The sequence below is a fragment of the Trachemys scripta genome, chromosome 15, assembly GCF_013100865.1.
Source record: "Trachemys scripta elegans isolate TJP31775 chromosome 15, CAS_Tse_1.0, whole genome shotgun sequence".
In the NCBI taxonomy this organism is placed as follows: Eukaryota; Metazoa; Chordata; order Testudines; family Emydidae; genus Trachemys; species Trachemys scripta.
Window position 1 is genome coordinate 18,736,756 of NC_048312.1, and position 25,453 is coordinate 18,762,208.

At 52.0% G+C, this 25,453-nt stretch overlaps 1 protein-coding gene across 2 annotated transcripts in view; it reads right to left on the reverse strand.

Annotated features, from left to right (window-relative positions):
• LOC117887876 (thyroid adenoma-associated protein homolog) overlaps window positions 1-23,493 on the reverse strand; it is a 39,450-nt gene extending 15,957 nt beyond the window's left edge. The window contains exons 1-18 of one of the 2 annotated variants that reach the window (XM_034790588.1): window positions 23,164-23,493; window positions 20,563-20,740; window positions 17,260-17,346; window positions 16,282-16,309; window positions 15,222-15,370; window positions 14,831-14,953; window positions 13,990-14,110; window positions 13,311-13,459; window positions 12,046-12,130; window positions 11,648-11,784; window positions 10,759-10,956; window positions 8,855-9,566; window positions 7,151-7,255; window positions 5,527-5,636; window positions 4,920-5,080; window positions 3,679-3,845; window positions 2,735-2,920; window positions 1,683-1,831 (exon numbers count right to left, since the gene is read on the reverse strand). In XM_034790588.1, the coding sequence (XP_034646479.1) occupies window positions 1,683-1,831; window positions 2,735-2,920; window positions 3,679-3,845; window positions 4,920-5,080; window positions 5,527-5,636; window positions 7,151-7,255; window positions 8,855-9,566; window positions 10,759-10,956; window positions 11,648-11,784; window positions 12,046-12,130; window positions 13,311-13,459; window positions 13,990-14,110; window positions 14,831-14,953; window positions 15,222-15,370; window positions 16,282-16,309; window positions 17,260-17,346; window positions 20,563-20,740; window positions 23,164-23,288 (2,970 nt within the window). In that variant the 5' untranslated portion in view covers window positions 23,289-23,493. Of the gene's footprint in view, window positions 1-1,682; window positions 1,832-2,734; window positions 2,921-3,678; window positions 3,846-4,919; window positions 5,081-5,526; window positions 5,637-7,150; window positions 7,304-8,854; window positions 9,567-10,758; window positions 10,957-11,647; window positions 11,785-12,045; window positions 12,131-13,310; window positions 13,460-13,989; window positions 14,111-14,830; window positions 14,954-15,221; window positions 15,371-16,281; window positions 16,310-17,259; window positions 17,347-20,562; window positions 20,741-23,163 lie in introns of both variants that reach the window. The other variant, XM_034790586.1, reaches the window with a different exon arrangement.
• Between the last annotated feature and the right edge of the window lie 1,960 nt (window positions 23,494-25,453).

A 25,453-nucleotide genomic window follows, 5' to 3' on the forward strand; every position in this document is an offset into this window, starting at 1 on the left:
TGATTTCAGTGGGAGCAAGAGCAGGTCCCTGATTATCCCATCACCTTGATCACTGATGTTTGAGAGTACCCAGGAATCAACGAGCTTCCCAAACCAGACAGGCAGAGAGCAGCAAGTCTCTATCGTGCAAGGACCCTACAAGTTCTGGGAGGCATTTTAATGCCAAGGCAAATCAATCAGGTTGTCGTTTATTATTTCTAAAGGGCAATAGCTAAGACTAGTGCTTTGCAGACTAATGTAAGAAGCCCAGGTCCCTGCCTTGAGAAGTTGAGTTAAACAATGTACAGATAAAGGAGGTGGGGGGATGGCTAGAACAAAACCATCTGATTTTGTAACACTGAGGCGTGGCACAAGTAAGCAGGAGAGGACAGGTAGCAGAAGGTGCTAGCAGAAGTGAATGTTCAGGAGGGCCTTGAAGGAGGAGAGCAAGGTGGCTAAGAAACATGGCTCTAATTAATGCTCCCTCAAGCTGTTTACAATTCTTTACTGCTCTGGCAGCCAAGTGTAACGCAGAACGGTGCAAAACTCTCTCCTGCCTTTCCAAACATGCAAAAATAATTTCCTAGCTGAGCCTGGCACTCAAAACCCTCAGTGAGCAGTGTAGGAATTGGCTGATCCACCGAGTCAAATCATCACTAAGAGCAAAATTCTCCTGGAACAGGGGCAGCACTGCTGCAGCCAAGAGCTTCTGTCCTGCCGTGTTCCCTGTGACAATACGACTCAGCAGCAGAGTTCTCATTCGTTTAAGTATCTTCATCTAGGCCTAGATCATCGGAGGTATTTAGGCTCCCCCCTTTCAGTGAAGTCAATGGGAGTTAGGTGCCTAAACAGCACTGTGGATCTGGGCCAGAGATTCTAGAGAATTACACAGACGCCTCTAGTGATAGAGACACCAGACAGACAGCTGGCACATTGTTCCAAAGGTTCCATGGTGCTCTCTCTTACTAGCCAACAGCAGGAAATGCTTGGAAGAACTGCCCTCATTTAAAAAGCCATCCTATTGCAAGACTATATAGGAAGGGATCCATTCCCCAGCTGGTGCCTGGGCCTAGCAGTACAGGAGCTGAATCAGGAAGACTCAGGGTTTGGGGCAGAGAGGTGAGGGGAATGGGGCGGGACCTGAAGCAGCTGGAGCCCATTAGGGTCCCAGGAAACCAGTCAACTATTTAAACGGAGGAGGCAGCAATGACATTGAGGCAGTAACTACTAGCGCGCCATAGTGAGGAAGCCAGGTGAGTCAGATCTGTCCACACCAACCGGGAGTTTGTCTTGGCTTGTATTTAACCCTGGGGTAAAGGAGTTTGGGCCTGTTATTTATCTGACAGAGGAAATCAGATTGATGCCCGGGAAAAGGGCCCTTTTTGTTCCCCCTGAGTGTGAAAAGGGGGAATTCCAGCACTGGGGTTAGGGCAAGCTGTAAAGGGAATTCTTTAAAAAAAAACAAACACACACTTTAGTTGCCTGGGTTTTCTTTGGCAGAGGACCCAGTTCACGCAGTGCACTTCTCAGCTAGAGTGACAGAGAGGATGCAGGAGAGGAATATGTATCTTGCATACTTCCCCTGCTTCCCAAACCAAAGGTGTCCCCTGTCCTGGCTGCCTCCCCTGTCCCAAGCCTCTTGCTGACAGAACTCTGCGGGCAGGGTCTCAGCTCCCTTCAGGCCGCTTATGGAAGCTCCTTACCTTCACTGAGACCCAGCAGCAGGTCAGGATAAGGTTGTGCTCCTCGGACAGCAAGATGGAGTCCTCCCCATCCTGCTGCTCCAGGCCTTTCCCCAGCATGATAAGGGAGCCAATAGCATTTACCATGTCTGCAAATGAAGGGGCAGCAGCTGCAAAAAGACAAGCAGAAGGCAGATTTATTTTAGCCACAGCGTAGGTAATGGACGGGGAGTTAGAGCAGAGCCTGCTATGGGTATGGAATCCAGAGGAAAGGAGAATGGAAATGGCCTTATAAAGGTAGATGGTCACCTGAGGTCTTGCTTAAGTCTGAGAGAAGGATCAAATCCATGATCTTCTGATTGGGGGCGGGGGGGAGGGAGAGAGAGAGTGTGAGTGTGTGAGTCTCAAACTTCCATAGCATGGCCAGTAGCTACAGAGAGGATGTGGTGTGGACCCCACCCTTCCAAACCATGATCCTGTGGGCCCTCCCTGCTTTCCCATTGTGACTGTACGACATCCCTGTTGTAACTGCAGTTGTGTGTTCAGGTTTGTGTTGTTTTTAAAGTGCTGTGTTCCTTCTTAAAGTCCATTGCTGTCTCCTTCTGCCCTTTATTTCACTTTTCCCCAACCCCCTGGTCTGCTCTTCTCTCCTCCTGCTCATTCTTCTCCGCCACCTGGGCCCCTTCTCCACTGTCACTGGGTTGCCTTAACCCTTGCTGCCCTAGCCGTTGTCTGGCTACCTGAGCCCCTTCTCCTGCTGGGCCCCCTACCTTGTGTCATCCTGCCCTGGGCATTCCTCCTCTCCTTGGCCACTCCAGTCCCCTTTCCTCCTCTTATGGTGCAGCAGCCTCTTTTAGGGGCAGTCCGGTGGAAACAAGAGGAAGCAGGTGGCTTTAGCAGACCGGCTCTTTGGAAAGAAGAGCCTGGAGGGCTGCAGAGGCAGCTGGAAATGAGACCACCTGTGACTAGCCGGCTCTCTGCAATCCACAATTTAAGAGCTCTTGGCACTTAAGGCAGGCGTAGTTGAAAGGGCACGACACCGTGGGGTGGGCTGGCTGGGAACCCTTCCTCACCTGGCTGGTTGGCGTTGGGCCCCTGCCTGCTCTGGAGCACCCCCAGGAGGAAGGTGCTGATGTCTCCCAGCAAGGTCACCAAATGGCTGAGGAGCTCCTGCCAGCTCTGCACGTGCTCTCCCTTCAGCATAGAGACTGCCCCCTCCGGTACCTCGAGCAGACACCTCCGCAGCGCCGCCATCACTCCTACACAGATAACACTCCAGTTATCACAGGGCCGGACGCTTGCATGTTCCCTTCCCATACAATCCCCCGAATGAGCTGGGTCACTGAAGTTTAGTGAGAGCTAAAGGCAGCCTGTGGCAAAGAACCGCTGTCCCTAGATGATATCCGCACAGTACTGACAGAGGGCCAGGGATGAAGTCAAGATCCCTTCCCGGAGACGTGGCGTGCCAGCTAGATAAGAGACATAACTCCGACAGGAGCTGTTTAACAGCGTGCGGAAACGGGGCTGACGTTTGGGACAAGAGGGGAAAGAATATTGTGCTGTGGGGGATCTGAGGCCAGGGAAAAGTCAATAGCCGCTTGGAAATTTAGCCAGAGCGCCACGGACAAGTAGCCAACACCTCAGCTCTCCATTCCACAGCAAGCTCGACCCCTTTGCCCCAGCCCATAAATACACAGCTTGTTTCATCTCCAACGGATGTCTCAAAACACTCGCCAATCTTCACTAGGCCTGTGTGACATAGCTAGGGCTGCCCCAAGCCCAGCTGGGGACATGGGCAGAGAGGTGAAGGGACTTGTCCAAGGCCACAGGGAATCTCTTTGTCGTATCTGGGAGTGGAGTTAGTTGTGCTGTGCTCAGGCCAGTCACTGGCTGCATGATTTGCTGAATCACAGACCTGATCCATCACATGACACAGCTGTAGTCTGACAGGACTGCAGGGGAGAGAAGGGGCATGGGGGCTCTGATGTCTCCTTCCCCACAATGCCAGAGGACGCACCATGCATTGGGTTACTGCTCGCTGCCTGCAGCAGGTCTTGACAAGCCATGGCGTAGTGAGCTTGCAACATGCGGAGAAGATACTGAGCAAAGCACAGGCCTCGGTGCTGCAGAGTTGGTGCTGCTTTCCCCTCGGGGAATAGTCTCTTCAAGGTGCTGCCGTCTGACCTGGAGGAGAAGGAGGCAGATGCTAACACCATTGACAAAGCTCAGAGGGAGCCCTCGCCTAATCGCCATAGTGACAATCCTCACTCATTGCCGAGGGCTGGAGGCCTTGTGTCCTAACACTGTAACACACCATCGCCTTCAAACTTTGTAAGGTTACTTCAGATCACGGGCCGCTGCTGTCTGGCCTCCAGTCCTGCTGAGGTGAATTATAAATAACCCCTCTGAATAGTAAGAAATATTAATAGTTTCCCTTCATAGCTACTTCTTGTTTTTGTTTTTTTTTAATGCTACATCCTTAATGCTAAGACAGATGTTAGTACTGTTCCCAAAGGAAGCAGGAGAAATCTATTTGGTCAGGGAGAGGGGGGTATGCTGAAGTGCTGAGAGAGCAAAATCAAGTAGTTCTATTTCATTTGGGAATCATAGAATATCAGGGCTGGAAGGGACCTCAGGAGGTCATCTAGTCCAACCCCCTGCTCAAAGCAGGACCAATTCCCAACTAAATCATCCCAGCCAGGGCTTTGTCAAGCCTGACCTTAAAAACCTCTAAGGAAGGAGATTCCACCACCTCCCTAGGTAACCCATTCTAGTGCTTCACCACCCTCCTAGTGAAAAAGTTTTTCCTAATATCCAACCTAAACCTCCCCACTTCAGACTAACCCTAAGGGTTGTTACTTTGCTATTCTGTACTGATGTGGTGGTGGGAGGCTAGCGTCCCCAGCGCTGTCCCTGCCCAATCTTGATAGGATCCTTCTGTTCAGTTAAACAGATACTTCAGACAATATCTGGCATGAGGATCTGTCCTCTGGGATCACAGAGGCAGAGGATTAAACAAGCGGGTGGATGTTGATGCCCTGTCAGAGTCTGAGATCAGAGTAACTGGAAAGACATTTGAGTGCTATGTAAGTGATATCAAACTGGTTGGAATCGGGAGTCAGCTAAGCAAGTCATGGTGAGCCGTGTGTGTGGACAGACAGGATTATGTACACACTACCGGTTCTCCTGGTCTCCTTCCCACATGTTCCCTGTCTAAGTCCTTTCTAGAGTAAACGAGAGCGACAAGCCAGTCAGTACTTCTGGAGGATGGTTTTCATCAGCACTGCTCCGGCTTCTGCCTCCTGCACTCTGGGGCTGCTCACAGCCTCCTGGGCACGCTCAAACAGAGCCACAGCAATGGGTTCTGGGAAAGCCGGTGGGAAGTAGCGGATGAGCAGCTCTGATGCCAGCTCTCGGACCTGCCAAGAGAGGAGGGGGGTGGAGAGAGGGGAAGGTTATGGCAGGACACAGGTGAGGAAGCAGAGAGGCTTTGGGGAGCAGGATGCTTGGGAATCCAGAGCCAACAGAGCCCATTCAGACCTCTAATTTTGGAAGCAAAAGGGGCACCCGTTCTTACTTGGCTATTCTGTACTGACGTGGTGGTGGGAGGCTATGGGGGTTCTGACAGAGCCTAAGAACACAGGCTCCCAGCAGCACCGTGCGCCAGGAAAGCTGGCAGCCAGATCTGGCTCTTTACAGAGGGGGACAGTGTCCCCAGCGCTGTCCCTGCCCAATCTTGATAGGGTCCCCTGCTTCTGTTCAGGTAAACGGGCCACTCCTGCTGCTCACGCCATGCAGCTTGTTACTCATTCCAGCTGTCCACAACATCAAGCTGTGGCAGTGTTGGGGACAGAGGGCTGCTTACCTCATTCGTACTGTCCTGCAAGCAGCTCAGCACTGCCAACAAGTTGCTTCTAGAGAAAAAGTCCCAGCAGCCCTTCTGCCTGGCCCAGCTCAACAATGCCGCCATGTTCTCTGTGGTGACAGAAAGGCAGGTCGGTGAGATGTAGGCAGTAACTGTGGTCAGGGCTGGGCTCAATCGAAAGGGTGGTGGCAAGCAGCAGGGAAAACGGGTCCTGCTAGTTCATAACAACTCTGGTTTATTCTCTGCGGTCAGTGCTGGGAAAGAAGGGCTTTTTATCCTGTACAGAGTCATGCAGCTGCCGCAGAACCTTTGTCCCCGACCTCAAGGGCTCCCCTGTGCTAGGGAATGCGGGACAGCAGAGTACCCAACACAGCTTCTGCTACACAGTGTATGGCTGCAACAATGCGCTGTCAGTGCAAGTTAAAGTTAACTGGGCTGGGGGCTGCAAACTAGTTTCTATCAAATGAGCCCTTGGGTGGGTAAAGATTTCATTCCACTGAGCCTTGTGTCATCTCACACACATGGGAGCTTATCATAGGTAGGGCCCTAGCAAATTCACAGCCATGAAAAACGCGTCACAGACCATGAAATCTGGTCTTTTGAGTGCTTTTATCCTACACTATACAGATTTCATGGGGAAGACCAGCGTTTCTCAAACTGGGGGTCCTGACCCTAAAGGGAGTTGCAGGAGTGTCGCAAGATTATTTTAGGGAGGTTGCGGTATTGCCACCCTTACTTCTGCACTGCTGCCTTCAGAGTTGGGGGGCTGGAGAGCGGCAGCTGTTGGCCAGGCATCCAGCGGTGCCCCACCAGCAGCAGAGAGTACGGATAGCATGGTATGGTATTGTCCCCCTTACTTCTGCACTGCTGCCTTAAAGCCGGGTGGCCGGAGAGTGGCGGCGGCTGCTGACTAAGGGCCCAGCTCTGCAGGCAGCAGCCTAGAAGTAAGGGTGGCAATCCCATAGCTGCCATCCTTACTTCTGCGCTGCTGCTGGCAGCGGCTCTGCCTTCAGAGCTGGGCTCCCGGCCAGCAGCCGCTGCTCTCCAGCTCTGAAGGCAACACTACTGCCAGCGGTACCGCAGCCCCCTCTACAATAACCTTGTGACCCACCCCCCCACACACAACTCCTTTTTGGGTCAGGACCCCAACAATCACAGCACTATGAAATTTCAGATTTAAATAGCTGAAATCATGGAACTCGTGATTTTAAAAATTCTATGACTGTGAAAGTGACCAAAATAGACAGTGAATTTGGTAGGGCCCTAATCATAGACAGGTCAATGCAGAGTCCCCAACATTCCTCATAAAATGTCAGAGGCTCTTGATTTTTTTTTTTTCCCCCCACCCGAACCCCTCCAGGGGCCTAGACTCCCATCTGCTCATCAGCAGCCCCCGGAGTTGAGGGCCAAAGCATGTAGGAGGAGTTTGTTTGTAAAAGGCTGCAGGATATTTTTCTGGATTTGATACACACGCCCCCAAATCACTACAACCTCCCATGACATGGAGAGGCCATTCCACGAGGGCATTTAAATGTGGCCACCCTGCTGACGGGGGTCAGCAGCAGACAGGCTGAGGAATCTACTCAGAGCTCATTCCGTTCAGGGGTGGCCGGCTGTTACCCACGTGGAGGCTGCCCCTTCTTCCTGGCGGGGCTCCAGGTGTCGGTGCAGGTCTCCAGCACCGCTGCCAGGAGCAGCAGGGCAGTCTTCTTCCTCTGGTAGTTTGACCCTGGGGTCAGAAAGGAAATGCTTAACTGCAGCAGCCACTCCACAAAATCTGCATGGGGGGGAAAAAGCACCTCTGGTTACTTGTGAGCAGTGCACAGAGGGAGGGCAGGGCGAGCCCTTTGGAGCATGAGGGTGCACTAGATTGACTATAAGGTGGGAAAGTGCATGGCTACCGAGGGGCTTCTCAGCATCTAATGATCAACTGGTACTTTGTGACAACAGAGGGACTAGGACTTGGATCCACCTGCTCCAAAAGCACAGGCCCCTGCCACTGCGGCTAAAGGAAAAGCTGTCAGCTGTGCCAGCCCTGTGACACCCAGCTGGTGGCTTTGATTTCTGTCCCACAGAAAGCACCGACATACACGTTAGCCAGTTTATCTGCTTCAGATTAACTCCACGGAGGATTTTTTTTTACTTGAAAATCCACTTTTTGCTTTTAAGGGTGACTCTTTGCTCAGCCTGGGTAATGGAAAACCCACTCATGAGTTTCACGTTGGTTCACACTCTGTTTTGCTATGTTCAGAGAAAGTACCCCCCAGCCTAGACCACTTGGAGAAAGGAACTTTATTTCTGGACATGCTGACATGTTCAGACACAGTTCGGTTTTGGGCCAGGAATGCCAAAATGTCCTATCACCCCAGGCTGTTGCAATACGACCAACACCTCTCTCTTACATAGCACTTCTCGAAGCGTGTTACACAGGAAGGTCAGTATTGTTCTCCCCATTTTTACAGATGGGGAAATTGAGGCACGGAGCGATGAAGTGACTTGCTCATGAGGCCTATGGCAGAACCAGGAATAAAACCCAGGTCTCTCAAGTCCTGGATTAACCCACTAGGCCTCGCTGCCTCTCCTCTGTAAGCTTTCCAGTTTTTCAGACTCTTGACATGTGGAGAAGTGTCCAAATTTCAGGGTGTTTATCCCAACTGAACCCAAATGTTTGACCCACTGATGTTGGCCCAGCCTCGTCACCTGTACTGCCAGTGCCAAACATTCTAACATCAGGCGTCAAGCCCCCCACATTTATGAGATTAACAAAATTATAATCTCCCTCCCCCCAATCAATTTATTTGCCATCTGCTTTCTGAGCCTTTAGGGGGTCACATTTCCCAGCTTTTCTTCACAATCAGGGAGGCTAGAAAAAATAAATAAAAGCTGAGAGTCTCAGTCACATGACTCCAGGAGCTGAGGCTTTAAGAAAAAACACCAAAGACTGAAATTAATGATCAAATCACAAGAGTTGGTATTGCTGAGTTACACGCCTGCTGGTTGGCTCGGCGGTAGCAGGACTGGAGCTTGGAAGAGAGCAGTCCTGGCAGATAGCGGTGGAATCACAAGGCCTGGTGCCAGAAGGCAGAATAAAACTTCCATTAAAGGTCCAAGTTGCCCCACCCCCACTGTCCAGGCCCAGTTGCACGACCCACCAGAGCTCCCTACGCGCATCCCAGCTCAAGTGGGCCACAAAAGGGTAGTGCCAGGTGGTGGCTTTATGTGTGAATGCTGGAGGCCGCTGAGGTGAGCAGAGAGGAAAAGTTAAGCAGCGATGGGAGCCTACAGGGACCAGAGGCTTGGAGTGAGATGTCAGGAACGGCTCACTCACCTACTGCTTGTGCAAGTGCTCCTTCTGGATCCGTGCTGGCGGAGCGCTCAGTAGCTTTGCTCTGCATCTTGCTGCGCAGCTGAGAGAGGGCGCTGTCCCTCAGCCGGACCAGAGCCTTCTTCACTGCAGCCTGGAGCAGCTGCCGGAAAGAGGACGAGTCGCAGTTCAGGTTCAGTGGCAAGAACTCCTTCAGTAGACGGACCTCCACCTCTGACAAGGCCTGGTTGGTCCTGGGGCTGCAACACAGGAGACCCAGAGCTGCTAGGCGAATGTTCTCCTCCCTGGAGTGCAAGCAGCAGCAGAGCCTTTCCAAAGTCTCCCCATCCAGGGGCAAGGCCCCGGTGATGATCTTGCGGCCGTTCAGCAGGGCGACCCACGCCCGAAGGTGGGCAGAGTCCCCACCACTGCAGCTCTCAGCAAGCAAAGCGTAAGAGGCGGGGAAGAGCCGCAAAGTCCAGACAAGAAGGTAGTTGGAAGCGTTGCTCTGAAGGAAGGAGATGGGAGAGGTCAAAGCACTGGCCAGGGTGGGCAGCCAGTGCAGTGCCCACTTCTGAGCCAGCTCCTCCTCTGTGCCAGGTTCCTCTCCCGCAATCCAGTGCTTGCGCTGCTGTTGCAAAATGGTTTTATACACGTCTGATGCAGCTGGGCACAGGTGGTTAGTGGAAAGGCAGTTCAGAAGGTGCTGGGGAAGATCCTTGTAGGTATCCAGAACCTAGAAAACCCCAAATAACTTTAGGGTCCTTGTTTGCTTCAGGCAGCCCCTGAACTCTCCTAACGCACCAAGGAAACAAGCCTTGCTCATCTTATTAGTAGCTAAAACAAAGGCTGTATGATGATAGTGGAGGACGAGCTGCCTTCCCCACCAAGGAGGGGTGGATCCCAACACAGGTGGTAATTTCTGGTCATTGGTGGCACTAAGCAATGCTGAGATACCACAGTGATCAGTGCTTTTGACTAAGGCTGCATTCAAATCAGTGACCCGGTGGTAAAAGGCTGCATGTTCCAGCCCCAATTTTCCCAAGCTACCTATCGCATTTGATGTATTGTTTCTGTCCTCTTTCATGAGCTGGCTATTCTCTGTGCAACAGCTAAAGAGCTAACCTGGGGCTCCCGGTTACCAGGTCCGAGAGACTGGGAACACCCTAACAGCAGTACTGGGTTCAAAACAGAAGACCCCCAGTAACCCAAAGACAATCTTAGCAAAATATTCTGTGCCCATCTCTAGTGAGACCACAATGGGGCAGGAAAATGCTGCTGTGATCTCTGCATTGACGTGTCTTGGCATCCAGAAAGGCAGGGTGGTTGGTAGGAGGGGCAGTGGCTCATGCCCTTGAGAATCTCCTTGTGGTGGATCTTGGGGGCTATGGGGGCCACAGTTAGGCAGAGATCCAACCATTTCTTTTCTGCCAATGCATAAGAGAGCTGGATATACGAGGTCCCACAGGGGAAGTAACAAAAACACAGGCTGCTAACACTTGAACCAGAAGAGATTCTCTATTAGCAGGATAGGGCCTATGACCCATGGCTGAGCGACCTGCATCCCATCCCCTAGGGTGCAAGGTGCACACACTATCAATCTTTCTGATTTTTTGATGGAGGCCGCAGGGAGACCCAAGTTATCCAAGCACAAGCTCTCTATGCAGATCCTCAACCCATTGTGTGTACCAATGTGCCCCTCCTTTCTTCAAGCAGTGACTGAGGACTCGCAGGCCAGTACAAGTTCTGGTGTGTCTGGTTTTCATCTAGCCCTTTGTGGGATGTTTTGGCATCTGCATCACGCCCTCCATTCCTCTCTTAACTGTGCCTGGCACACGCAATACCTGTCCCTCTGTGGGCAGCACTCGCTCATCCCACCCACGCGGTAAGTGTCTTGGACACTGCATGTCCCCACCAGGTTTCCTTACTTTCTCTGTGCCCACGTAGGGGAGAATGGCGCACAGGGGGAAATATCTGGCTTTGACCTGCCAGGGCATTGTGATGATTCTCTGCAGGAACTGTTCATAGAGGGGTCTCTCCAGGTCCTCGAAGCGATGGCACTCCAGGCGGTAGATCTCCAGGAGATGTTGAAAGGAGCTATGTATGAACTCTGACGCCCCTTCCACCTGAACAACCAGAAAAGAAATGCAAACTAAGAAGAGATTCTCCATCATGTCTCACTGGCAGAAATTGTTAGAGGGGCTTTATAACATCCTCCACCCTCCTTTATCTGTCACTAGGGATTGCCTGTCCTGTGGCAAATGATCACCAATATTAAGTAGTCCCATTTTTGCCACCAGCAATGGGGGCAGGGGACCCAACACAGCAGCCTGATGGGGCTTGGTAAAATCGGCCCCACGGTGTCCCAGTTAGGGCTCCTTAACGGCATTTGCCAATGGAAAGCTGTCCTTATGAACCTGACAAGATGGCTTGCTCAGTACGGGACTGTTCAGTGGGAACATGGCTGTTGGAGTCTGGCTCTGCCAAGCTGCAAGACAGCTGGGCTCTCCTCGCAAAGCGCCAGCACTGACCGAACGTCGCGTCAGCCAGGAGGAAAAGGCAAGGCCAATGCGCCCAGCCCTATAATGCAAGGTCAGTCGTATCTTAGCAACCCTGCCTAGTTACTATGCGGTATATTCTGCTCCCAGTGCATGTGAAATGAGGTAGGGACAGACTAAAATCCAGCCAGGCTGCACTGTGCACTTCTCTTCAAGTGAAAGACGGGGATGATGAGGGGGGAAGAAGGGAAGATTTCTGGCTGCCCTGGAAGAGGGTGTGGCCTGTAGGAGCTATGCCCCCCCAGGCTGGGTGCGTTACCGGGCTTTCTGCATTGTTCCAGATGAACTGGCTCAGTCTGTGGAGCAGTTCAGAGTTCTCAGCCAGCATGCGGCTCTCCTTGACTTTCCAGATCTCGGGCAGACACTCCAGGATACGTTGCAGCCAGAGGGAGAAAACTGAAAGCACAGAACAGACTAGTATGGAGTTCTTCCAGCAGGCAAAACAGCAAAACCTCCCACAGCTCTTCCCAGCTGGAGTGGGCAACCAGGTAGCAGGCAAACGCCTGCCTCTCTGAACACCATTTCCCCTGAGATTTCTCTGTGAATGTACCTTACGCAGCAGGGGCTCAAAGCAAGATTAAGGCAAGCGTGTGCGTTACAGCACGATGGTACTAAGGGGCCCAGGCTGGGGTGGGGTGGGGGGGAGATCTTTATTACCTTGGAAACGGTAGTAATGATAATCCTTCTGCCCTTCGCTCACAGCCCAGACAGCTGGAAACAGCACGTCCAGCAAGAGACAAGCCTGCAGGGCATACACCAGTGTTAAGCAATAGCTGTCAGCTGAGCTACCACTGTATTTGTGGTGTTGGGCTTTTCTTGCTGATTGACAGAAGAGATTCCTAGACACCAGAACTTCAAAGAGGACCTGCTAGGTCATAATTAAGGCTAAGATTTTTGTCATGGATAGTTTTAGTAAAAGTCACGGACATGTCACGGGTAATAACGAAAAATTCAAGGAAGCCTGTGACCTGTCCCTGACTTTTACTAAAACTATCCACGATAAAATGGGAAGGGGCTGGGCAGCTGTGGGATGGTGGAGAGCTGCGGGGGTCCCCCTGCTCCCCCATTGCAGCTGGGGAGCTGCAGGGGTCTCAAGTGAGGAAGCTTTCATCACCAGAGCCAGGCCGAGCTGCTACAGCAATGGGCACTATGTAAATACGCTGAGTCAGACAGCCTTCAGCCAGGGCGGGCTCCGCTGAAATCCGCGGAGGTTTCCCCACATGCCCCCTAGCTGGGCAGGTTCAGTTCTCTCTTGGACTCCTCCTGCAAAGCTCTTTGCCATGACACCAAGTAACACCGATCTGTTCACGTGCAGTTTTACTCTTTGGCGCTTGAGCCACTGAACTTTGCCTTCTTACAGCTGATATGGCAGCAGCGGATTGATTAATTACACAGAACGTTCCCCCTCCACCCAGCTAAGGCCCTGGCCACAGCAGGTGAACCAGCAATAGCAACAGTCATGGTGCTGCTAACAGACTTCTAGCATTCTTCTTCTCTTGATTCCCCCGTGGTGTGTTCATGCCTATATCCGCTCCTGAAAGGGTTACTCACAGCACAGCTTGACTTCCAAGATTCTCCTGGGGAAACAAATCTATCCATACTGATCAGGGAAACAAAGGCCCCCTGGCAACAACTACATTTAAACACCATGCCTGGCGGGAGTGTAAGGCCTTTGCCAACTGTCAGGGCTTAAACTCGCTGCTGGTGCAGGTTGGTGCAGCTAGATCCAAGTAAATGGAACTGGCTTGCTCAGCAATGAATTAGCGTGCACCTCCCCCCCAGTATCTAAAGCCACCCCAAGTACTTGCTGAGCCAACACCCAGCAACAGGTAAAGGTTTTTCTAAACCCTTTGCCCAAAGCCCAGTTTGCTTGTCCTCTGCATTCCCCAACAGAATCTCATTCTAACTTAGAGCTCTCCTACCCGGGGTGGGAAGCTGTCCAGCCGGCAGCTCAGGATCTCCTTCTTGCAGCAAGTTAATAAACCCCTAGTGAGCACCAGTCTCGCTAAGCCGTCTGAACTCAGGACAGACGTCTCCACCTTGAGTTCTCCAAATCTCAGCTCTCCTGGCCCTAGGGAAAAATCACCAAGTGAGGACAGAGCAGAGACTTATCCAGACACTGACTTTCAAACTGCAAATCAGCCTTTTGTTTCTCAGGTTAACTTTAGTCCTTCACACCCATTAGTATTAATTGTAGCACAGGTCAGAGCCAGGCACAGCGTGAGCAGACAGCGCAGAAATATGGCCCATACAACACAGGGCCTCCCCTGAGCAGAGCCTCCCAATCATGCTGAACCCGCCAAATGCAGCGTACGCTGCCTGCTCCAGAGTGGGAGGGGATCAATCTGCAGAAATAAAAGGTCGGTGCATGTAACCTACTGTGCCGCCTTGCCCCATGGTCCGAGAGCCCCATATCTAGGCTTTGCTGGAGACTTCCTCCCCTTCCTTCACCTGGGAAGGCAGAATGGCCTCTAGGGAATTGTGATCTGTTCCTCGTTCAGCCACTGACTCTGTCACCTTGGGCAGGTCACTTCCCCACCTTTGGAAAGCACCTTGAGATCTAGTGCTAACAAGGATCGTTACTGAAGATCAAGCACGCACCTTGGTCGACTAGCTGGAAAAGAGTCAGCACGGCTCTGGCCCCTCTCTCTGGCTCAGCAGCAGTGTTCACCAACATGCTCACGGCAGTGCCGGCCAGCAGGCGGGCGTCCTTGTTAGCTGTCTGAGGAAACTCACCCTTTAAAAAGCTTGTCTTTACAAAGCCATTTAAACATCACTTAATGCCCTCCCCTCTCCCTGCAAAGAAAAGGCACTTACAAAGCCACTGGGGGTATGCTGCACTTTTGCAGCACATAGGGTGGACTGGATCCCTCTCATCACAACTCCCCCTGCCCCACTGCAGTCACACTTATGCGGCAGTGTACATGGACATACTGAAACACGTGTATTACACATGTACAGATGTACGCATGGGTACGTCTCCAGCTGGAAAAGGTGGAGACACCCATTACCAGCAGCTGTCACCTAGCATGGCACTATCACTGCATTCTATCGTGGCTTCACTTTAGTGCAGTTAGTGTTCCCCCTCCATAACCTCATGGGAGCTGTGAATACTCAGCACCTCTCCGTAGCAGGCAACTTTTGTGTAGGTGCCTATATTTGAAAATGTTGGCCTTATGTTTTCTGCCTCAGTTTCCCCGAGGAAACTGTAAAGTGGGGATAATAAAACTTGCCTCCCTGGCAGGAGTGCTGAGAGGTGAAATTAGATAACGTTGGAAAGTGCTTTGAACAGGTAAAGCATTATCCTTATTTCTCTAACCGGGGACAACTTCTCCCCTTAGATCCAGGCTGGCCTGGCTTCACGTGGGCTCAAACTCTCTGCAGCAGCTTGGCTGCTGTCTCATCTGGGCCATGGTTGGGTAGCTGCCTGGACTATAATCACCTGCTCCATGACGACTTGCAGCAAAGATCCCAAAATGCTCTGCACGATTTCACTGTTCTCGGCTTCGCTCCACACCAGAGGCGACACTTCCTTTGACATCGCCTGGAAAAGCTGCAGGCAGGTCTGAGGAAGAAAAAGGATAAAGCGCAACCCTCTGTCACCTGCTAGATCTTTTTCTTAACAGTTCGACTATGCACCTCCCCCCACCCCCCAACATAGGGGGAACTTTTTCTTCCAACCCCTAAGTCCTGCCGTCTTACGGGGGAGGACACCAAATTCCAATGAATGTTTGGGTTTTTTAACCCCTTCTCTTCCCCTAGTGCTCGTGGGAGTTTCAGCATGGTACAGGCATCCAGAGGAGACTATAACCTCCAAGCGATGTGGATCTTACCTTGACCGTGATGTAGCTCCACTCCCCGCTCCTGGCCGTTGGGTCCTGCAGCACCCAATTCAACGTGGTAGCTACACGCAGCAGCAGTGGGGCTAGGCTGAGTCTCCAGTGGTGTCGGCCTAGGCGGCTTTCCTCTATGAACATGCAAACTGTGGATGGGGGGAGAGGGGCACACAGTGCATCAGATGCCAGGCACTGCAGCCCGAGCTGCTGGGTTAAACACCTCAAGAGGTGGCCAGCAGCATCTACGTGCACGCTGCAGCGAGTTATGATCAAACAAACTGATCCAGACGCCCACGCTCCAAAGGGGGGCCCTGCTCTTATGCAGGGCTGGGGAACCCCCTGCCAGTTGGTTTGGGTCCGAGGCTTTGAGGCCGTACGTTTGAGTTGAATCCCTCCCTGCAGGGGTGAATATCCCTGCTAACTCTCACGAGCGGAGATTCAGAGATGACTCTTCCCCGGCCGGTGTTGTTAACTCATGAAAAGAGACTGGGAAAGGACAAAGCAAACGAAGGGTCTCGTCTCTCCATTCTTGGATGGAGATCTGGAGCTGGTGATTCCTAGTGCTCATACCACTTTTCATCATCAACTGCGTGTTCGCTAATTCATTCACCCCACCCTGGGGAGAGAGGCGAGTATAAGGCTCCCTACTGTATGTGTGGGGAAACTGAGGCACTGAAGTGACACGACTTGCAGAAGGCTGCACAGAGTGCGTGTCTTCACGCCCAGATCCTGCTCCTGACCATGTTGGGGATTTGCCCAGAAAAGCTCAGTCCACAGACAGCACCTGGCTTTTGGCGTAGGAGAAGGGCCAGGACATCAGTGACACTTCTGCTCGTCTCGTTCCCCAGTCAGACTGAGTAGCGGACAAAGAGATTCAGGGACTCGTCTGAGGTGGGCCCCATGAATCGGTAGCTCAGCTCATGATGAGCGTCAGGATGGTCTCAGCTCAGTCTCTTATTAACCACCGAGGCCTCCATTGTGGACATTTGGATTCGTGTGGTTCTGTGGGTTAGTGTCACGGCTTTCAAAGGGGGCAAGGGGAGTCTTTGAGACTGACCTGTCTGGAGGTCTCCCGGAGACAGCACCTGCAGGGAGAAGGAAACGCAGGCACGTTTAACACTCATGGAGGGCACAGCTGCTGCAGAATTGCAGCTAGAGGGACGCCGTGTGTGCTAGGAGAGGTCTGAGGGGTAATTGGAACCCGAGCAAAGCGTCTGCCAGCTGAGCTTAGAATCAAGCCTTCCCCCCAAACCACAGCACACAGTTTCCCCTACCCAGGGCAGCACAGCCAGTGGACCAGACAGATCAGCGGGACAGGGCTGAGACCCTCCGTTTGTCTCTGCGGCCCTGGGCCAGTGGAGCTGGGTGTTCTGCGGGAGCAGAGCTGACATACTCACCCCTAAGGGAACTAATACACTTCAGTCAACTCCCTGAACTGTCACAGACTCTGTGCTTTCTCCCCTGCACTGATGATGAACAGGGGGTTGTTTGTAAATAGCTTCCTTCTTTAGAATCTACCTCTTCTTCCTGCCAAGTTCTCTTTGGCGTGGTCCAGATCACAAAGACTTGCCATGTTACAGTTCACTACCGAGGGGACCACCAACCCAGCACTGGGCTGAAACACCGCCAGCCAGAAGAGCAGGAGGCTGACTGTACCGAAGGCTGTTTTTATTTACACACAAAGTTCTGGTGAACCCGCAATCCTAGGACAGGGAACAAAAAGAACCTCCAGGCCAGGTACCGTGGAATGTGCTAACACTGTCTCATTGTACAGGAGCTTTAAAATACTATGGGAGTAAATACAGGGGTCCTAGTCCGCCTGAACTGGGCCTTTCCTGCCATATCGCCATCCCCGGATCCAATGCTGCCCTTTGCACTAAGGCCCCAATCCTGCAATGCTATCTGCTAGCTCAGACCCGCTGACGTCAACAGGACTCTGCACAGGCCTAGGGGTCCAAGCTGATGGCTCCTGACGCGGGATCAGAGCCTCCCTTTGTCTTCCGTGCTGCTCTAAAGAGAACTGAGTTCCTCTCACCTGTTTGGACTCGGTCAGGCTGCTCATTAACTTATTCACTTCCTCAGCAACCAGGGATTCTTTACCTTCCGACAACTTCGTAACAATCTGGGGGGAAAGGAAACCTCGAATGGTCCAGGTGTTCCAGGATCGTGCACAAATACCCAGACCAATATGGGTCTGTCTACACTGCAGCTGGCAGAGAGCCTCCCAGCCTAGCTGGATGGACTCGTGATAGCTCAGCTGGAGCGAGCTCGCTAAAAATAGCAGTGTGGACATTGTGGCTCTGGGGGCGGGCTGGGCCACCTAACGCCCTGGACCTGAGACCAGGTGGCTAGTCCGAGTCTCCAACAGAGCCACAGCCTCCACCTTGATATTTTTAGTGAGCTAGCTAGTGCAAGTCTGCCTACCTGGCTGGCTCCCAGCTGCAGTGTAGACATACTCTGTGTGCTCTCAGTTAGGTAGATAATATGCTATTGAACCCAGAATTAGGATTTAGACACAACAGACCTTTCCCAAAGATACAAGTACGGCCTCTTGAGTAAATGACGTGTGATTAAAACTAGCTGTGAAAGTCTAAAAAATGCACAACAAAAAAAGGTAGGAATTTCAGAAAAAGAATCCATTTAATAAACGCGTTCATGTGGTCAAGCACTGTGCCAGATATGGAAAGTTAACGCTAACAGTCTGTCTAAGGTCAGCAGGTTTTTCTATTAAATCGCTAAAATCCGCTTTAGTGTTTATTTTCAGTCAAGGGCACAAGTTACAACATTTGGCTAGAGCTCTAAACTTTCCCGGAGCTCAGGAGCACTGGGCTCTGGGATTTTAGTTCAGGCCCCTCTCTGGGTTTGTCTACACGGCCCTGCAGATTGGACTACGGATAGGCACATTGCAGCGCGCACACCGAAGTCCTTCAAAGAGGACAACGTTAACGCGAACCAGGTACCTTTTAGTCTGTGTCCGCAGCATCCACAGGGGGCACTTCCAGCATCGCACTATGGTGCACACTGCAATTCGCCTCTCCAGACTACAGGGCCATGTAGCCATAGCCTCTGTTCTGCCTTTTTTTTTTTTTTTTTAATATGTATTTATTCTCTTACATAATGAAAGAGCTGAAGAAGAGGTCTGTATAGCTCAAAAGCTTCTCTCTTTCACCATCCAAAGTGGGTCCAGTAAAAGATATTACACCTCTACCCCAATACAACGCTGTCCTCGGGAGCCAAAAAATCTTACTGAGTTATAGGTGAAACCGCTGTGATAGACCCAGGCCAGTTGGGTACAGCAGAATAGCAGAAGGCAGATATACTGGCCACTGGATTAACAGTTTTCTGTTCCCTGACTGACCAGAGCAGGGGCTGCTCCAGGCTAATGAGAACATCTGACTCCAATTAACCTGCAAAGAGTCAGGTGAGGCCATTAAGCTAATGTGACCACCTGACTCTAATTAAGGCCCCGCTGATACTATAAAAAGGGCTCACTCCAGTCAGGCAGAGGAGAGTAAGTGCGGCTGAAGGACTGGTTAATGAAGACACCCTCAAGTTATTGATAAGGGAGCCCTAAGGTAAGGGTGAAGAAGAGAGAAGCAGGAGAGCTGTGGGGAAGTGGCCCAGGGAAATGTAGCAACTCTGGCAGTGAAAGGTTGGGTGCCAACAGCTGCTACCATTAGGGTCCCTGGGCCGGAACCCAGAGTAGAGGGCAGGCCCGGGTTCCCCCCAACCCACCACTACAGGAACACCTCCTGGGAGGGGAAGTCAGGCTCCTGTCAGGACAGGAGGCTAAACTGTTCTAAAACAAGCCCTAGGGACAACAGAGACTGTGGGAGTTCTCTCACCAACCTCCTTGCTGGCTTATGATGAAAAGGGCTCAGTAGACTGTAACCCTGGCCCTAGAGAGAGAAGGGCTACGTGGAGGGTCACAGAGAACCGCTGAGGCTAGCATATACTGCCTAGACGTGCAGGACCCGCGGGGACAAGGTCAGAGCTCTGCCACACCGCGTTATATTGAACTTGCTTTGATCTGCCAGAGTGCACAGCCCTCCCCCCCGGAGCGCTGCTTCACCGCATTATATCCGAATTCATGTTATATTGGGTCGCGTTATATCAGGGTAGAGGTATACCTCTTCCACCTTGTCTCCATAATGAAAGAGACCGGACAGAACGGTGATTCTCCACTTGCTGGCTCTCCTCCTTATGTCTAGCTGCTAAATTCACAGATTTTGAAGGCCAGACAGGCATGATGGTTATCTAGTCTGAGCTCTTATGTAACACAGGCCAGAGAATTTCACCCGGTAATTAAGGCACTGAGCTCAATCACCTGTGATTAAATGACATTACTAAGTTAAAAGCAAATGAAATACTTTCCCTACTATTCACTTTCCACATAGCAATGGCTGTAGGAGTTGCCACCGCATGCTCTTTGATTGCAAATGGAAGGCGGGGTAGTCTGCACAGTCGTGAATGGGAAGGTGGGGTGGCCAGTGCAGTTGTGAATGGGGAGAGAGGTGTCCAGGAGCCCATGTGGTCTATGTTGCTAGAGCCCTGGTACAAAAGTCAAGTGTAGGTGGCTAAGCAAAGGGCCAAGCCTCAGTTTTTATTCTTGGTTTTCCTAGAAGGAAGGCACAAGGTGAAACCTTTACTCCCAGGGAAACTCAGTTAAGATTCAACATCTAGTTTGCAGTAAGGTTCTTTGTGTAGACTAAGGCACAAGATCACCCCGTAAGTGAATGGTCCAGGCAGGTCTCAGTCTCGGTTCTGAGTGGCAGGAGCCCAGGGGTCTATTCCTAGCTCTGACTTGCTGTGGGACGTGGGGTAAGTCACTTAACATTGCTATAGTTCAGTTTCCTCAGCTGTAAAATGGGGATCATAACCCCTGTCTACCTCCCGCTCTTGTGAGCATCCCTGACTTTACAGCTACGTCTATACTCCAATTAAAAATCCATGGCTAGCCCATGCTAGCTGACTCAGGCTCCCGGGCTGTTTAATTGCGGTGTGCTCGTTTGGGCTGGAGCCCAGGCTCTGGGATACTGCAAGGTAGGAGGGTCCCAGAGCTCAGGCTGCAGCCTAAACCCCAACTTCTACACTGCAGTTAAACAGCCCGGCAGCCCAGCCCGAGTCAGCTGCATGGGCTAGCCCCGGGGTGTCTAACTGCAGTGTGGCCACCCCTTCAGAGTCATGGATAACAGGTGCTGGAGAGGCACTGAGTATTTATTATTTTGCAGACGCCCCTGCAAACAATGGAAGTGACTGTTGTAGAGCGAACCGTGGCATAGCATTGCAGCCTGACCCACCCAGATGAATGGAGCGGCCGCTATGTAACACGATTTACCTGCTCGAGCTTATGGAAGGAGCTGGAACTGCTGGTCGTCTCCATTTGGAAAGCAAGCATGCAGCGCACTAAGGGAAGCACGTCGGCATCGTCTAGCTCCCATAACCCCTTGCTCAGCTCCTGAAAGAGCAGAAGAGCCTCCTCCAGATTTTTATCTTTACATCTCTTCACAGAACCCCTGGAAAAATTAAACACGGGATTGTCATGTTAACGCTGACTTGTTCCGAACACCTCCAACTAAGAGAGGGAAAGAGTTCAGACTCCAGCTACGGTCAGCAGTCACAGAGCGGGACAGGGAAAACTGCCTGGCTTTTGCTTAGCACCCATCCCGATAGTATGTATAGCGCGCATGTTTAAATTATATTTATTCATTTAAACCTATCGGTCTGGATTTTCATAAGTGACTAGTGATTTATAGGTTCTTCACTTGTTTCCTCACCAAAACCATCTGGTGTTCCCCCATTTGCTTTAAAAGATACTAACACGTATATAAAGGCTAGGGCCAAGGTTGGTAAGAATAAAATAATTCTGCAAAATCTCTAGATAAGAAGCAGAAGAAGATCAGACTGGCCCTGTGTAATGTAAATACAGCACTGGAAGAGAGTCAGGGCCTAATGTCACTGAATAGAAGAGAATTAGTTAAATTTCATTCTGCTTTATCGCACCAGCCTTGTAAAGCAAAAATCAACCAAACTCCCCATATAGCCAAAGATACAAATATATAAACCAAGCCGCATCTCCAGCATGAACACAGCAAGGAACCTCATCGGGGAGAGGAGAGTGACTCCCCTCATAAAGTACCCCCTTATCCTGGGCTTGGATCCACAGACTGGCAACACCCTACAGCAAGACTGATTTCGGCAGGAATCTGTGGACCTGCTGGGAGTCTACGTTTGCAACAGGTCAATATCTGAAACAGAATGACGTACCACAGTGGAAATGAGCAGTTGCAGGCTGAAAACTAGCATCGTTTTGCTTTGCGTAAGGCGATGTCTATGGCCCAAATGCAGGACTTTAGCTGGGTGCTGCTGGCTCTACACTCGCCAGTCAGAATCTGGGATAACAATGCTTAGTTGGAGGTGGGAGAGAGGGAAAGTGAAAGAGGAGTAAAACTGATTGAAAGAATTACCCTCTCTCCCTACTGAACTAGTTTAGCAAAGACATCCATGTGTCCCTTTTAGTTGCCTGCACACTGAATATTTTCCTTGACTTGCTTTCAGTCCTTGCATTACTGTCATTTCCAGCTCTCTGTCTCAGCTGTCACACAGCAGGTTAGTGCAGGTAGTTTTTACACCTCTGAAGACCTGGCCTGGGTATAAGTCTGATTAAAACAATATGTGCAACAAATTTGGTTTCAAACTAACGACTGACTGTTCACATCCCACACACACACAGACAGGAAGTCTGTGCAGTGAGGAGACAAGGGGCTGCGGGTCCAAACGAGAGGCTAGGGCCCAGCAAGTCAGTACAGAGGTGTGCTGGCAGTGGTGGTGAGAAGGGGCAAGGACTAGAAATGCAGGGGGTGCGGAGGCTCAGGATTGAAACGCAGTGGCAGAGAGTCCAAAACTGGAATAGCCTGACTGTGCTGTAGGTCAGAAGAGAAGTGAACTTTGTACTCAGCCTCGCACAACACCCACCTGCGCTGCTCAGCTCTAGCCAGGCCCTCACTTTCAGGAACACTAGTATTTAACCCACATTTACCCAGCTACTAAAAACAAGGAGACGTGTTGAACTGGCAGCTCCTTGAGGCAGAGACTGTTTTTCTGTTCTGTGTTTGTCAGTGCCTAGCAAAAGGGGGTCCAGGGGCATGTCTCCACCACCCAGACACTACAGTAATACAAACAATTAACCCTGAAGAATGGTTACAGAACGAACACTTTTGATCCTTAAAGGGAAGTTACATTTGGCCTTGAAGTTAAACCTGCTAGAAACTTTCCCACCATGAAAACAATCCACTGAAATCCCTTTTTCTCAAGGAAATAGACGCCCGCTCAGTGTGCAGCCCAAACACGGGAGCAATGAAACCTGACAGCCAGACCGACTATAATCCAAAGTGAGACCGATTCCACTGACCCTTCCTGGTCCCCGCTGCCAGCACTGCACGGAGTGGGGACAGCGCGTCAAAGGGGACAACAAGCTGAATGTCAAGACAGACTCACCCACGCTGTGTTAGTAAAGCAGGTAACACCCCAGCTTCTTATCACATGAGTTTGGTTATCAATTGAGTGTCTCTTTAAGCTGCCATGAACCTGTCACCAGGGGCCCAACTGTCACAGGTCATTGCCCGGCGACAGGACAGCTCCCGGCCCCACCTTCGCTGTGCAACCGGGGCAGAAGCCCAAGCGCTGGGGGGCACAGAAGGGAGCGGGCAGGGCGCCCGGGTGCAGAGCGGAGACGGGCAGGGACCAGGACGGGACCGCCGGCAAGGGGCGCAGGCCCCGTCCCGGCTTCTGCCCCCGGCCACCTCCCGGGAGCGCCAGCACCATGCGGGGGAGATGCTCTCCAATGGCCCCCGTGGCAGGAGGGGGTTAACTGCCCCACGGGTCCCCCCAGGAGCTGGCCGCCTGCAGCCGGGGTCCGAAGGGGGCGCCCAGCACTCACCCTGCGAACTGCTCCAGCTTCTCCAGGAAGGCGAGCACGGCCCGGCAGAGATCGTGCAGCGGCTCCCTCCGCCCGAGCCCCCGGTAGAAGGCGAGGCAGGCCTGGGCCTCCTGCGCCGAGCCCATGGCCCACGGAGCGGCCCGGGCAGGGCGGCCGGGACGCGCGCCAGGCTGCCCCGGGGCTCGAGCGCAGCACGTGGGCTTGGCAGCTCCGGGCCGGGGCCGCGCTCAGCTGTGGCGGCCACCATAGAGTCGGGCGCAGCCTGGGCCGGGCCGCCTGGCTGCGGCCGTCACGGGGAGCCTCGGCCCTGCGGGCGCGCCAGCCCCACCTAGCGCCGCCAGGGGTCCGCACAGCCAGCTCCCGCTCCCACTGCCCGACTCCGGGGGCACTGCGCATGCTCACCCGCACTGCGCGTGCCCAGTAACCTTCGCTGTTGCCTCTGCCCTCACTTCTACTTGCCACTTGCTGCCCGCTGTGTGGAGGGGTTTAGAAGCGGCGGGGGGAGGGAATCGCAGCGGGGGCTGTCAGGGTCTGAGCAGGGGGCAGAAATTTACTGGCCGGGGGGATCAAGCTATGTAGGTAGCGGGAGAAGAGGGGCTGAAGGTGGAAAATCGGGGGGAGGGAGCCGCTGCCAGACCCTGTGCGGGGACAAAACCCCCGTTTAGGGAGGGGAACAACAGTGACCCCATGGGATGAGCCACCCGCTGTGCTCGCAGATCTTGGGGGGGGGGGGAGCAGAGGCTGGTTTCGTTCTGCTCACAGGACGCTGCATGTCAGACCCGGCGCAGAGGGCGGGTTCCTGGGGCTGGGGTCTTAAAAGCACAGGCAGCCCAATTCTTAGACTGTCAAAGCTTAGACACCGCAGCTCCTCTCTATCCTATACAAGTGTTGCAGGGCTACGTTACTGCTCCAGCCAGGAGACTGAATGCAGTGAAATACTGTACAGACACTCCCTCCCTCCCTCTAACGCCGCATCTCACATTCTGAATATGTAAAAGTGTCTTCTATCAGTTTCTATGTCTATATGAAATCACTGCAGCTCCTTTCTCTTATATAAGTGCTGAGTTGCTAACTCCCTCCCAGAGCCCACATGTCTGCACCCCCTCCTGCCCCAGGTCAAGCCTGCACCCCTCACCCAGCTCGGATCGGCTCCCACCCACTGCAGCCACCGCTGGAGAATTCCGTGGGTGCAGCTCCGCGGCTGGGACCCCATTTCTGCTCCTCTTTGCACTGCTCGGACGTGGTCCTCGTCATGCCTGTTCCTTCCTGGGCTCCCCTGACATCTGCTGTGTGGTTGGGGAGGGGGGGCTGGCTGAACTTGGGCAGTGGTTTTCAACCTGTGGTCCCCAGGGGCCCACGGACTATGCCTCAGGTTTCCAAGGGGTCCGCACCTCCATTTGAAATTTCTGAGGGGTCCACAAATGAAAAAAGATTGACAACCACTGAATTAGGGGAATTGAAAAAAAACATGTTACCTAATGGGCTTTAAAATGTGGAGGGGGGCAAGCTGTGTATGAACACCACTTACCTGGTTTGGGGTTTTAACACATGTGAAAACACAACTTGCTCTATCCAGACTAGGATTTTAAAGCACGTTGGTTAACATGGATCTTTTAAAAAACACATTTTATCCTAGTCTAGACAGTCCCTTAATGGGAAAAAGACAGGGATCCTGATATAAGTCAGTGCAGGTAAAATTACGGTGCTTTGCAGTAGGGAGGAGCCTGTAGGCTGAAATACTTTCACAAAGCTTTTAATATTGTGCGGGCACCAGAAATATTTCCCAGCGGGTTGTTTGTGGGAGTTTGTGCTTTCATTGCATGTCGAGTGTGAGCCTTTTTCTTAAGGACCAAGAGCTCAGCGAGGTGGTGAAAGAGCAGCAAATGCCATTAAAAAGAAAATTGTAGAAGCTGCCCATTCTGCAAAATACTTTTCAATAATACTGGACTGTACACCAGATGTGAGTCATGTTGAACAAATGATGATTATTCGTTTTGTGGATATGGAAAAGTCTGCAGATGAAGATAATGTTGAAGTGCTCATAAAGGAACATTTTTTCGGTTTCGTACCAATGAAGGAGACGACTGGAGCATTTATGACTAAAACTCTTCTACAAGAGCTTGAAACAATGTCATTATCTGTTGAAAACTTACGTGGCCAAGGCTATGATAATGGGAGTAATATGAAGGGTAAAGGAGAATGATGGAAATCAATCCTAGGGCCTTTTTCTTTCCTTGCAGTGCGCATTCTCTGAATTTGGTTGTCAATAATGCTGTTTGGAGGTAAGCAG